This window comes from Oncorhynchus mykiss, chromosome 10 (genome assembly GCF_013265735.2).
Source record: "Oncorhynchus mykiss isolate Arlee chromosome 10, USDA_OmykA_1.1, whole genome shotgun sequence".
Classification (NCBI taxonomy): Eukaryota; Metazoa; Chordata; class Actinopteri; order Salmoniformes; family Salmonidae; genus Oncorhynchus; species Oncorhynchus mykiss.
This window is the reverse complement of record NC_048574.1, coordinates 69,405,528-69,417,890: the sequence shown is the minus strand read 5'-3', so window position 1 is coordinate 69,417,890 and position 12,363 is coordinate 69,405,528. Positions and strand designations below refer to the sequence as shown.

The following is a 12,363-nucleotide window of genomic DNA, read 5'->3' as shown; positions in this document are numbered from 1 at the left end:
TAGCTCTCTACTACCCCTCAGTAGGAGCCTGTTGGGTGTACCTGATAGTGTCAGCCTATTGCCTGTCAGTTTTGAGTCAGTGAGAACAGGCTTGATGGGCCCTGTTGGAATGAATGACGGGACGTTGAACGTTGGTTGGCTCTGGGTGGTGTTCATAAGTGCACGCAACGGAAGAAAACAGCTGGACTTATCCAATAAATTCACTCATTTTTGTTTTCCGTTGCACAACGTTTTGCTACAGTATTCCCTTATGAACACGACCCAGCTCCAACAAGGCTCTCTCCATTGGTTCAGCTGTAGAGAGCCGAGTTGACATCGTTCTGCTCCAAGGCTCTCTATTTGAATGTGTCTTTCCCCGCTTCCAGTCATTAACCCAAATACATAGAACCTGATCATTATCTCTCAACCCGCTGCTTCTCTCCAAACCCACCTGTCTCTCTTCTTCTTCCACAGAGGGAACACAATGACCTGAAGAACTTCACAGTGAGGGGCTTGAAAATGGCAATCTCAAAAGCTGCGTTCGAAATGGCAGCCTATTTGATTTATTTAACTATGAAAAGCCCATTGAGACCCAGTCTCTTTTTCGAGGGAGACCTGGCCAAGGAGGCAGCAACAATCAATACATGACAGAATTAAAACATACAACAATACAATACAACAACATGATCCAGCCTAAAAAAAAACATTTAAACTCCTCTGTAACAGAGTCTACTATCAGAATGTGTAATTCATTCAGTGGCACTAACATAGCTAGATGAAGCATGGGTTGTAGACTATTCCATGCCTCTGGTGCACAAGGTGAGAAGGCAGTCTTGCCTAATAAGAGTGCATTACTATATACAGTATATAGGGCCCTGGACAAAAGTAGTGCACTATAAAGGGAATAGGGTGCCATTTCAGACACAGACAAAGTGTGACAAGCCTCCAAGAGGAGAAAAAGCACCAACCCTTTTCCTAGAAATCCAGCCTGTAGTCATAGACTTCAAATACAGAGTTAAGTAGTGAGAGAAAGTGACAGTTCCATTTTGTGCTTTAACAGCAGGTAGGTACACAGCTTGGCTGCATAGTGGGGGCCGTCTGAACAAGGAAACGATGACGAGTACAGATTATTCTATTTTTAACCCTGTCATCTTGCTGATCAAAAGTCTTCCACTGCTCCAAAAATGTCAAATATGTCTGTATAGCACATTGCAAAGGCTGGATATCTCTTGCTGTATAAAGGAGAGCAAGGTACATAATATATAGAGCTAGCTCTATCAGTTGGACTGTAGAACATCTATTTTTGTCAACGGAGGGCTATAACCAATGACTCACAACTTCATATGGTAAAAGGGTGCTGTAAAAACCACTGTGAAACGCATCACAAAGACAAATGTAGAAGACCAATCTCAAGTTGCATTTTTCACGCCTTTCATATTTCAGTGGCTTTCAACAATCTGTTCTTTAATCCTGTGCGAGCTGGGTGCGTTACCGTCTCACCCCAGTCACCTTGGTGTGTTCAGGACTCTCCACAGCCCCATGAGCCCTAGTCAAAAGTAGTGCACTATATAGGGAATGGGGTGATATTTGGGACGCATCTCTAGCTTTCCACAGGACAACATGTCAAAGTTCAGAGCCAAGAGGAGGGCAAAGTTCACATGCATTGGCACTAATCCGGACACGTATAAGAAATCCTGCTATGCCCTCAGACAAACCATCAAACAGGCAAAGCGTCAATACAGGACAAATGTATTTTATGCTAACTGTCTTTTATTCTTGCTTCTAGGCAAGCAACACTGAAGCATGCATGAGAGCACCAGCTGTTCCATGACTGTGTGATTACGCTTTCTATAGCCGATGTGAGCAAGACCTTTAAACAGGTCAACATTCGCAAGGCTGCAGGGCCAGATGGATTACCAGGGCGTGTACCCAGAGCATGCACGGACCAACTGGGAAGTGTCTTCACTGAAATGTTCAACCTCTCCCTGACCCGAGTAAGTAATACCTACATGTTTCAAGCAGACCACCATAGTCCCTGTCCCCAAGAATGTGAAGGTAATCTGCCTAAATGACTACCGTCTCGTAGCACTCAAGTCAGTAGCCATATGAAGTGCTTTGAAAGGCTGGTCAGGGCTCACACCAACACCATCATCCCGGAAACCCTAGATCCACTCCAATTCGTATACCGCACCAACAGATCCACAGATGACGCAATCTCAATCACACTCCACACTGCCCTCTCACACCTGGACAAAATTAACACCTATGTGAGAATGCTGTTCATTGACTACAGCTCAGCGTTCAACACCATAGTGCCCATAAAGCTCATCACTAAGCTAAAGATCCTGGGACTAAACACCTCCCTCTGCAACGCCTTCTGTACTCCCTGTTCACCCATGACTGCAGGCCAAGCACGATTCCATCACCATCATTAAGTCTGCTGACGACACAACAGTGGTAGGCCTGATCACCGACAACGATGAGTCAGCCTATAGGGAGGCTCAGAGACAACAACCTCTCCCTCAATGTGAGCAAGACAAAAGAGCTGATCGTGGACTACAGGAAAAGGAGGGCCGAACAGGCTCCCATTAACATCGATGGGGCTGTAGTGGAGCGGGTCGAGAGTTTCAAGTTCCTTGGTGTCCACATCACCAACGAACTATCATGGTCCAAACACAACAAGACAGTCATGAAGAGGGCACCACAGCACCTTTTCCCCCTCAGGAGACTGAAAATATTTGGCATGGGTCCCCAGATCCTCAAAAAGTTCTACAGCTGCACCATCACCGCCTGGTATGGCAACTGCTTGGCATCTGACCGTAAGGCACTACAGAGGGTAGTGTGTACGGCCCAATACATCCCTGGGGCCAAACTTCCTGTCATCCAGGACCTATTTACTAGGCGGTGTCAGAGGAAGGCACAAATTATTGTCAAAGACTCCAGTCAACCAAGTCATAGACGGTTCTCTCTGCTAACGCACGGCAAGCGGTACTGGAGCACCAAATCTAGGTCCAAAAGGCTCCTTAACAGCTTCTACCCCCAAGCCATAAGTCTGCTGAATAATTCATCAAATGGCCACCCAAAATATTTACATTGACCCCACCACACTTTGTTTTTACACTGCTGCTACTGGCTGGGCATTATGCATACATTTCACTTTACCCCTAACTACATGCACAAATTACTTTGACCAACCTGTAGCCCCGCACATTGACTTGGTACCGGTACCCCCTGTATATAGCTTTGTTATTGTTATGTAATCTTAATGTTAGTTTTTATTTAAAAAATGTACTTAGCAAATATTTTGAACTGCATTGTTGGTTAAGGGCTTGTAAGTTGTTGTATTGGGGTGCATGTGACAAATAACATTTGATTTGATCTCTCTATTTACCTCTGTGGCTGAGATGGACTACAGACTCTCTGTTAGAACGCCATGCCTGAAGCTGGAGGCACCATGACACCTTCCACCCACCACTAAACCTCCAACATCTCTGACATCTATCAGTGATCTCTCTCATGTCACCTCACAACTCCCTTCACCACAGCCTAACTACAGCTCCCTCACAGCCAAACTACAACGTCCTCCGCCACCCTCACAGCCAAACTACAACTCCTTCACAGCCTAACTACAGCTCCCTCACAGCCAAACTACAACGTCCTCCGCCACCCTCACAGCCTAACAACAACTCTCTTACAGCCAAACTACAACTCCCTCACAGCCAAACTACAACTCTCTCACAGCCAAACTACAACTCTCTCACAGCCAAACTACAACTCTCTCACAGCCAAACTACAACTCCCTCACAGCCAAACTACAACTCCCTCACAGCCAAACTACAACTCTCTCACAACCAAACTACAACTCTCTCTCTCACAGCCAAACTACAACTCTCTCACAGCCAAACTACAACTCCCTCACAGCCAAACTACAACTCCCTCACAGCCAAACTACAACTCCCTCACAGCCATACTACAACTCTCTCACAGCCAAACTACAACTCTTTCACAGCCAAACTACAACTCTTTCACAGCCAAACTACAACTCTTTCACAGCCAAACTACAACTCTTTCACCAAACTACAACTCCGTCACAGCCAAACTACAACTCCGTCACAGCCAAACTACAACTCCGTCACAGCCAAACTACAACTCCCTCACAGCCAAACTACAACTCTTTCACAGCCAAACTACAACTCCCTCACAACCAAACTACAGCTCCCTCACAACCAAACTACAGCTCCCTCACAACCAAACTACAGCTCCCTCACAACCAAACTACAGCTCCCTCACAACCAAACTACAGCTCCCTCACAACCAAACTACAACTCCCTCACAACCAAACTACAACTCCCTCTGCCCCCTTTCACAACCAAACTACAACTCCCGCTACCCCCTTCACAACCAAACTACAAATCTCTCACCTTTACCTCAACCTAATGTCTTGTCTTATGTTTATATGGTTTAGGAGAATATGTTACTATTAAACTATCTTTCCACTGATGTTTCCACTATGAGAGCCTGTGAGAGGGTTAGTGGAGGAGGGGGTAAGGTGGGAGAAGAGGGCGAGTGGGGATAGTTGAGGAGGGGGTAAGGTGGGAGAAGAGGGCGAGTCTGGGATAGTTGTGGAGGGGGTAAGGTGGGAGAAGAGGGCGAGTCTGGGATAGTTGTGGAGGGGGTAAGGTGGGAGAAGAGGGCGAGTCTGGGATAGTTGAGGAGGGGGTAAGGTGAGTGAGGAAGGGGGAGATAGAGTGAGGGCTGTTGCCGGATTGCCTGCCGTGTTTTGTAAGCGCTCAAAGGGAAACACGAGCCAGGGAATGTCCAGGTCTGTGTGTGTGAGTCTACGTTCCTGTCTGACATGATACTCAAGACGACAGCCGCGCGCTACAGGCTTTCTCCCTGTAAGAGAAGGCCATGCAGCACAGGTAACACAATAACAGCCCAACACTGTAGAATGTACATGGAAAAGAGGAATGTAATATAGAAGGAGATGCCTTGATGGAGCGAGTGGGATGTGTGTGTGTGTGTGTGTGTGCTGAGGTGGGATAGCATAGCCTTCTGATTGATTTGTACTGTAAAGGGTTGCATTGGCCTACAATGAGAGAAGTAACGTGTAGATACAGGCATAGTCCCATTGTTGGACACACCACACCCTGCTCACCTAATTCACCCATTAGTTAATCATTAAATTCACTCCTGTCACTGGAGAAATCCCTACGGCTTGAAGATCTGCACAACACAAAGCAGCACTTTATATTGCTATCTGAACCCACATAATACCAGGATTCCATTGCCTGGTGTTCTGCTTTTGAAACTTTTAAAAGGACGTTTTACCAGACTTTACCAGAGTGTATCAACATGTAGGAAGTGGTGAGTGAGTGTTGACAGTAGTTTGGCACTACACCTGTATACTGTATAGGGAAGTTGTTTGGCCATGGGACTATAGGCTATCTGTTTGTGCAAAACATGCATACATGTTATTTCCACATTCATACTTCCTCTGGGCTTCAATACCATTGACTTTGGCAGCAGTCGTATGCATACAATTCTAGCATTCTAAGAATGCACCGACTCGCACGCACACACGCAGGTGCACAAACGCATGTTAATGCATACAATTCTAGCATTCTAAGAATGCACCGACTCGCACGCACACACACAGGTGCACAAACGCATGTTAATGCATGCAATTCTAGCATTCTAAGAATGCACCGACTCGCACGCACACACACAGGTGCACAAACGCATGTTATTGCATACATAAGCAACTGGAAAACAGCTGACTGTTGTTCATTCAGAGTTAGCATTTGTTCTGTATGGCGTGCAGCCTGTATACAGATGCTTGTACACTTCAACACACACATTGTCCTGTAGTGGGAGTTTGCCCATTGATAGTGCTGCAAGTCCCAGGCTCTCTCTCTCTCTAGTATAACATTTCACCTGCTGCAGATCCTCCACAAGCTCAAAGTGCTCTTTCTTTCCCCATGGTCTGTAGACAGAGGAAACATGTGTGTGTGTGTGTGTGTGTGTGTATATATATATATACACACACACACACACACACACACACACACACACACACACACACACACACACACACACACACACACACACACACACACAGCCTTAACTTGAATGAGAAATGGGACCCAGAGCTTGATGAATAGGTCTTGTGGGTCTTGTGTGTCTTCCATAGTTCAGTGGCAGAGAGCCTTAGATGACCCGACCATAAAACCCATCTGTGATTTAACACTTGACTGACTCAGTATAGGGATGATGTCATGTTTACTATTCTAAAACTGTAACAGCTCCTTCTTCACATTCCCTTTTTGGTTGAGCCAGAGGCAGCAGGATCATGCTGCCGCTGGCGATGTGCGTGAATAATTACTTTGTAATGACAACTTCATAGAGCTTTGCCGACAGGATCTTTTAAAAATACTATGCACGGACGCAAACAACACACTTTAAACGCTCCCTAGAGGTGTTAGGTGTATCTTGTTGGAGCCTGCCTCAGCTCCTCAGGAGCCAGAAAACTGCACACTGTAATCACCCTGTCCCTCACTCAGCTATCCCACACACACACACACACACACACACAACTGTCAAGCCCTGTGGTGAGCTCACCCCACGCCAACAAACACGTTACCACACACACATTATAGGAAGAGAGAGGTAGAGATGAAAGGACAGGAAACTAAAGGAATGAGAGGTAGTGAAGAGGACAGACAGAAAGAAGGAGCAAGTATCAAAGATCAAGACAGTATGAGTGAACAGCGGAAAGTGAAAAAGAGAGAGAAAGATCTGTCATTCCCTCTGTCTGAAGCCTACTCACCCTGTCTAGTCAGTGTGGGATGGCAGGCAGGCCAACTGAGAGGAGAAAAAGAGAAGAGCTCCTTGAGAGAGAGAGAGCAGGTGCTGTCTATATGTCACGTCTAGATGGCTTGCCTCTGTAAATCTCTTCTCTCCCGTCTCGCTCTCTGAGGCACGTGGAGCAAGCCAGCCTCCTGCAACACAGGCTTCAAAGAGTACAGCCACTGAGTGATATCATCCAACTCTACAGACCAAGCCCTTACAGTCCTGCTGCTGGAGTCCAACCAGAGCTCATCCAACTCTCTCTGGGTAGAGCAGTACAGCAGGTCTACGGACACAGAGTTCAGTATACAGTAGCTGGTGGTCACTGTAAGCAGGAGAGAGCAGGAGCGTGTGTGTGTGTGTACACTCCCTAAAAGGGTGGTGCCTAACCCAGTGACGAAGAGAAACAGGGAGGAGATGGGAGAGGGAAAGATCCTCCGATCGCCACTCCCTCTGCCTTCACTCCTCCTCCACAGTATTGGTTCAATCAGAATTCCTCCCTCTATCTTGGAGTTGCCACAACCAGAGAGAGAGAGAACGGGACAAAACCAGTAATCAACCAGAGATAGAGAGAACGGGACAAAACCAGTAATCACCCAGAGATAGAGAGAACGGGACAAAACCAGTAATCAACCAGAGATGGAGAGAACGGGACAAAACCAGTAATCAACCAGAGATAGAGAGAACGGGACAAAACCAGTAATCAACCAGAGATAGAGAGAACGGGACAAAACCAGTAATCAACCAGAGATAGAGAGAACGGGACAAAACCAGTAATCACCCAGAGATAGAGAGAACAGGACAAAACCAGTAATCAACCAGAGATAGAGAGAACGGGACAAAACCAGTAATCACCCAGAGATAGAGAGAACGGGACAAAACCAGTAATCAACCAGAGATGGAGAGAACGGGACAAAACCAGTAATCAACCAGAGATAGAGAGAACGGGACAAAACCAGTAATCAACCAGAGATGGAGAGAACGGGACAAAACCAGTAATCAACCAGAGATAGAGAGAACGGGACAAAACCAGTAATCACCCAGAGATAGAGAGAACAGGACAAAACCAGTAATCAACCAGAGATAGAGAGAACGGGACAAAACCAGTAATCAACCAGAGATGGAGAGAACAGGACAAAACCAGTAATCAACCAAAGATGGAGAGAACGGGATAAAACCAGTAATCAACCAGAGATGGAGAGAACAGGACAAAACCAGTAATCAACCAGAGATTGAGAGAACGGGACAAAACCAGTAATCAACCAGAGATAGAGAGAACGGGATAAAACCAGTAATCAACCAGAGATAGAGAGAACGGGACAAAACCAGTAATCAACCAGAGATAGAGAGAACGGGACAAAACCAGTAATCAACCAGAGATTGAGAGAACGGGACAAAACCAGTAATCAACCAGAGATAGAGAGAACGGGATAAAACCAGTAATCAACCAGAGATAGAGAGAACGGGACAAAACCAGTAATCACCCAGAGATAGAGAGAACGGGACAAAACCAGTAATCACCCAGAGATAGAGAGAACGGGACAAAACCAGTAATCAACCAGAGATGGAGAGAACGGGATAAAACCAGTAATCAACCAGAGATGGAGAGAACAGGACAAAACCAGTAATCAACCAAAGATGGAGAGAACGGGATAAAACCAGTAATCCTCTCTCTCCCTTCTTTTGCTTTCATGTCTGTCCATCCTGTTCCGATAACAAACAACCACTAACCAGACAGGCCTTTGAACCCGCAATTCCCTGAACACAAAACCCATAAAAATGAAATAAGAATTCACAATGTATGAAGATTCTCACCTCAATGCAAAATCTCCACATTCCAACTCACAATACCAGGATACAAGAGTCTATCGACTACATTCTAATGTGAGGTGGTGGTGTCTTGCTCTACCAAAGACTAGGCCTAATCTGTGGGGGAGATTGACTGCTCTTTAAATGAATGGTTTCCATCCAGCAGGGAGAAAAGCACACATTGCACAATGTGGTCATGTAAAGGGAGGGAGGCTGGTTTGGCCTCTCGCCAAACTTCCACGAAAATTCATCCACATGTGCTGCACTGACAGCGAGACATTGGTAATCGCTACACGCCAGCCCCTGTCAAAAACATTATATAACAGCATATTTTGCACTGGAGGCAAGGCAATGTGGCTAACAGCCTAACAGGTCAATAAGAGTGAAGTGGATAGCTAGGCTAGGCTAACAGGTTAATAAGAGTGAAGTGGATAGCTGGGCTAGGCTAACAGGTCAATAAGAGTGAAGCGGATAGCTAGGCTAGGCTAACAGGTCAATAAGAGTGAAGTGGATAGCTAGGCTAGGCTAACAGGTCAATAAGAGTGAAGTGGATAGCTAGGCTAGGCTAACAGGTCAATAAGAGTGAAGTGGATAGCTAGGCTAGGCTAACAGGTCAATAAGAGTGAAGCGGATAGCTAGGCTAGGCTAACAGGTCAATAAGAGTGAAGTGGATAGCTAGGCTAGGCTAACAGGTCAATAAGAGTGAAGTGGATAGCTAGGCTAGGCTAACAGGTCAATAAGAGTGAAGTGGATAGCTAGGCTAGGAGGTCAATATGAGTGACGTGGATAGGCTAGGCTAAGCTATATGAGGACAGGAGAGAGGGGATATATAACAGGCATCGACAGCTGGACTTCACATGGTGAAACAGCAGGTCAGAAAAGTGGCCAGGCGATCGATACACATGTGCACGTCAGTGTTGGCTGGTGGGAGGCGCTATAGGAGGAAGGGCTCATTGTAATGGCTGGAATGGAACAAATGGAACGGTATCAAAACACATCAAACATATGGAAACCACATGTCCGACTCCATTCCATTTATACAATTACAGCCATTACAATGAGCACGTCCTCCTATAGCTCCTCCTACCAGCCTCCTCTGGTGCATGACCACACACACACAAACATACACACGTCCAAAGTCCAGCAGAACCTCTAAACTTTGTGTGTGAGAGAGATAAGCGACAGGTCAGAGAAATAGTTTGTCTGAGTTGCAGAAAAGGAATTATCTACCTGGAGACATTGGTGATTGATCCACCTAATCCAAGTCCCAGATATATGTCATTTAGCAGACGCTTTATAGGATATCCTAATCAAAGACACACACACACACACACACACACACACACACACACACACACCAGGTATGACTGAATGAAGTCCAACTAAGTGTTGGTGACGACAGAAACAGCTCAATCACACAGAGATGTGCACAACAACATGCTCCAGGAGTCAGAAGTAGAGCGATCCCTCCCCCACACCCCCTGGGTCAACCAAAACAACACCATCAATATCAAGGGGAGGCCAATGGCCACTGATATGTATACTATAATACCACAGGAGACTGGTGAGGGGAGGACGGATCATATTAATGGCTGGAATGGGGTGAATGGAATGATATCAAACACATGGCAACCATTTGTTTGATGAGTTGGAAACCATTCCATTTGTTCCATTACAGCCATCAATATAAGCCTGTCCTCCCCAATTAAGGTGCCACCAACCTCCTGTGTATAATACACATACAAGTGAATTTGTCCCAATACTTTTGGCCCCCTAAAATGTGGGGGACTGTGGACAAAAAGTGCATTCCTTTCTAAACGGTTCACACAATACGGATGAAAATCCCCTCAAATGAAAGCTGATGGTCTGCACTTTAACCTCGTGGTCATTGTGTATCATTTCAAATCCAAGGTGCTGAAGTACAGAGCCACAACAACAACAAGAATTGTCACTGTCCCAATACTTTTGAAGTTTACTGTATATTAGGCTAGACAGACAGGGACACTATAGAAACTCATTATAGATAAACAACGGCAGTCAATTTCCATCCATTATTATTGAAGAGGCATGTTCAAGAGAACCGGGTTTCAATGGCTTTTTAAAGTGTTGTCAACCTTCAATGTGTGCACGATAATCCAGGTTGTATAGAGTGCTTGAAGAGTGATTTCTTGGAAACCGGCTTACGTAAGACACCAAACACACATGCGCTGTGCATATTTTGCCCACACACATTGATGTGAGCGAGTGCGATGCTGTGATCTATTGCAGGTTTTCCTTTGAGATCGGACCAACTGAAAGCTGTGCCAACCCTCTTTATCTGGCCAATGTCTAATCTTGAGCATTCTGCCAAGGAAAGGAGTACAACCGAGACATCAGAGCAACACAGTCAGTGGTCTGGGCCAATACCAGAGTCTGCTTATTAAAGAGGAAGATAAGACTATCTGATTAGTCCATCAGTTAGAGTCAGTATAATGTACAAGTCGTCCTCTTCCATCATGAACTCAGGTTTGTTCGATGTAGGACCATGCATTCATCTTAGAGTAGGTAAACTAGGTTACATTTCTTAGCTATTATCCTAGACTGCAAACCGCCTAATAGCTTGGGAGCCTTTCCAGAAATCTAACAGCTAACGGTTCTCTCTAATCACAGATCACACAGTCGTGAGGTAATAGGCAGCTACTGTGGGAAACGGGGCTCATGTCTTTGACATGGCTGAGCTATAATGGCCATCCCTTCCTCACTGTCATTTCTGATAGGCGGCCTGGCTGTTTTGACGGAGAAACACCTGGTTTAGGCACAAAGTGCTGTGCTGCCTTTTGTCTGGATGTCTGTTGCCTTTGCTTTATTTGAGGATGAGGGTTGAGGAAGTGTAAAATATATGGTTGTTTGGAGACCTAGATGTTTGTAGGGTGTCGGTCGGTAATCATTATTTAGTGTTAATTAGGATCCCCATTAGCTGACAAGGGAGCTGCTTTATGAGAATCGTCTCCGGGGTGTGGAACATGAAGGCAGGCTGGTCCTGTGTTTTGGTGTCGCGTGGCTCTGGATTACAGGGCGGTCTCTCAGAAAAGGGTGTGTCTGCCATGTGTGTTTGTGCTGTAGATTTTATGATTTGAACCCATTCACCGACAGAGCTAATATTTTATTCCCTTTAGCCTGCATATTTTGTGTATACTGTTGATCGAATCTCATTGTACATCTGACTAACGGCTGATGTCATTTCGGGGACTTTTACAGCTGCACAGGTAGGGCCAGTAATTGCGTAACTATTCTCCAGTCCTGAAGCTGTTGTGTGCCAATGTACACAGAAGCAACCATTAAAAGCAGATCCAAAACAGATCCACTGAGATCATTTGTAGTAAAGGTAAATACATGACCATTTCCTGTCTTTTTCATGACGTTGTCCCCCTCGACCGATCAACCAAAGAACAGGTCAGTCCCTCAAGCTTACCTGTAGGGGTGTGTTAGGCAGCATACCACCCTGCGTCCCACTGCTGGCTTGCCTCTGAAGCTAAGCAAAGCAAGGCTGGTCCTGGTCGGTCCCTGGATGGAAGTGGTGTTGAAGGGCCAGTAATAATCACTCTTTCCTCTGGTCTAATATATATATATATACACACACACACACACACACTACCGTTCAAAAGTTTGGGGTCACTTAGAAATGTCCTTGTTTTTGAAAGAAAAGCACATTTTTTTGTCCATTAAAATAACATCAAATTGCTCAAA

General features: G+C 45.6%; 1 protein-coding gene across 5 annotated transcripts in view; it reads right to left on the bottom strand.

Annotated features, from left to right (window-relative positions):
* The window catches only part of LOC110497353 (coronin-2A), a 58,463-nt gene that overhangs the window by 31,005 nt on the left and 15,095 nt on the right, over positions 1-12,363 (bottom strand). For 2 of the 5 annotated variants that reach the window (XM_036933717.1, XM_036933720.1), the window contains exon 1: positions 12,089-12,180. The exons of 1 other annotated variant lie outside the window; for it this stretch is intronic. In XM_036933717.1, the coding sequence (XP_036789612.1) occupies positions 12,089-12,112 (24 nt within the window). In that variant the 5' untranslated portion in view covers positions 12,113-12,180. Of the gene's footprint in view, positions 1-6,808; positions 7,182-8,643; positions 8,764-12,088; positions 12,181-12,363 lie in introns of those variants that run through there. 2 more of the 5 variants (XM_036933718.1, XM_036933721.1) reach the window with 2 other exon arrangements.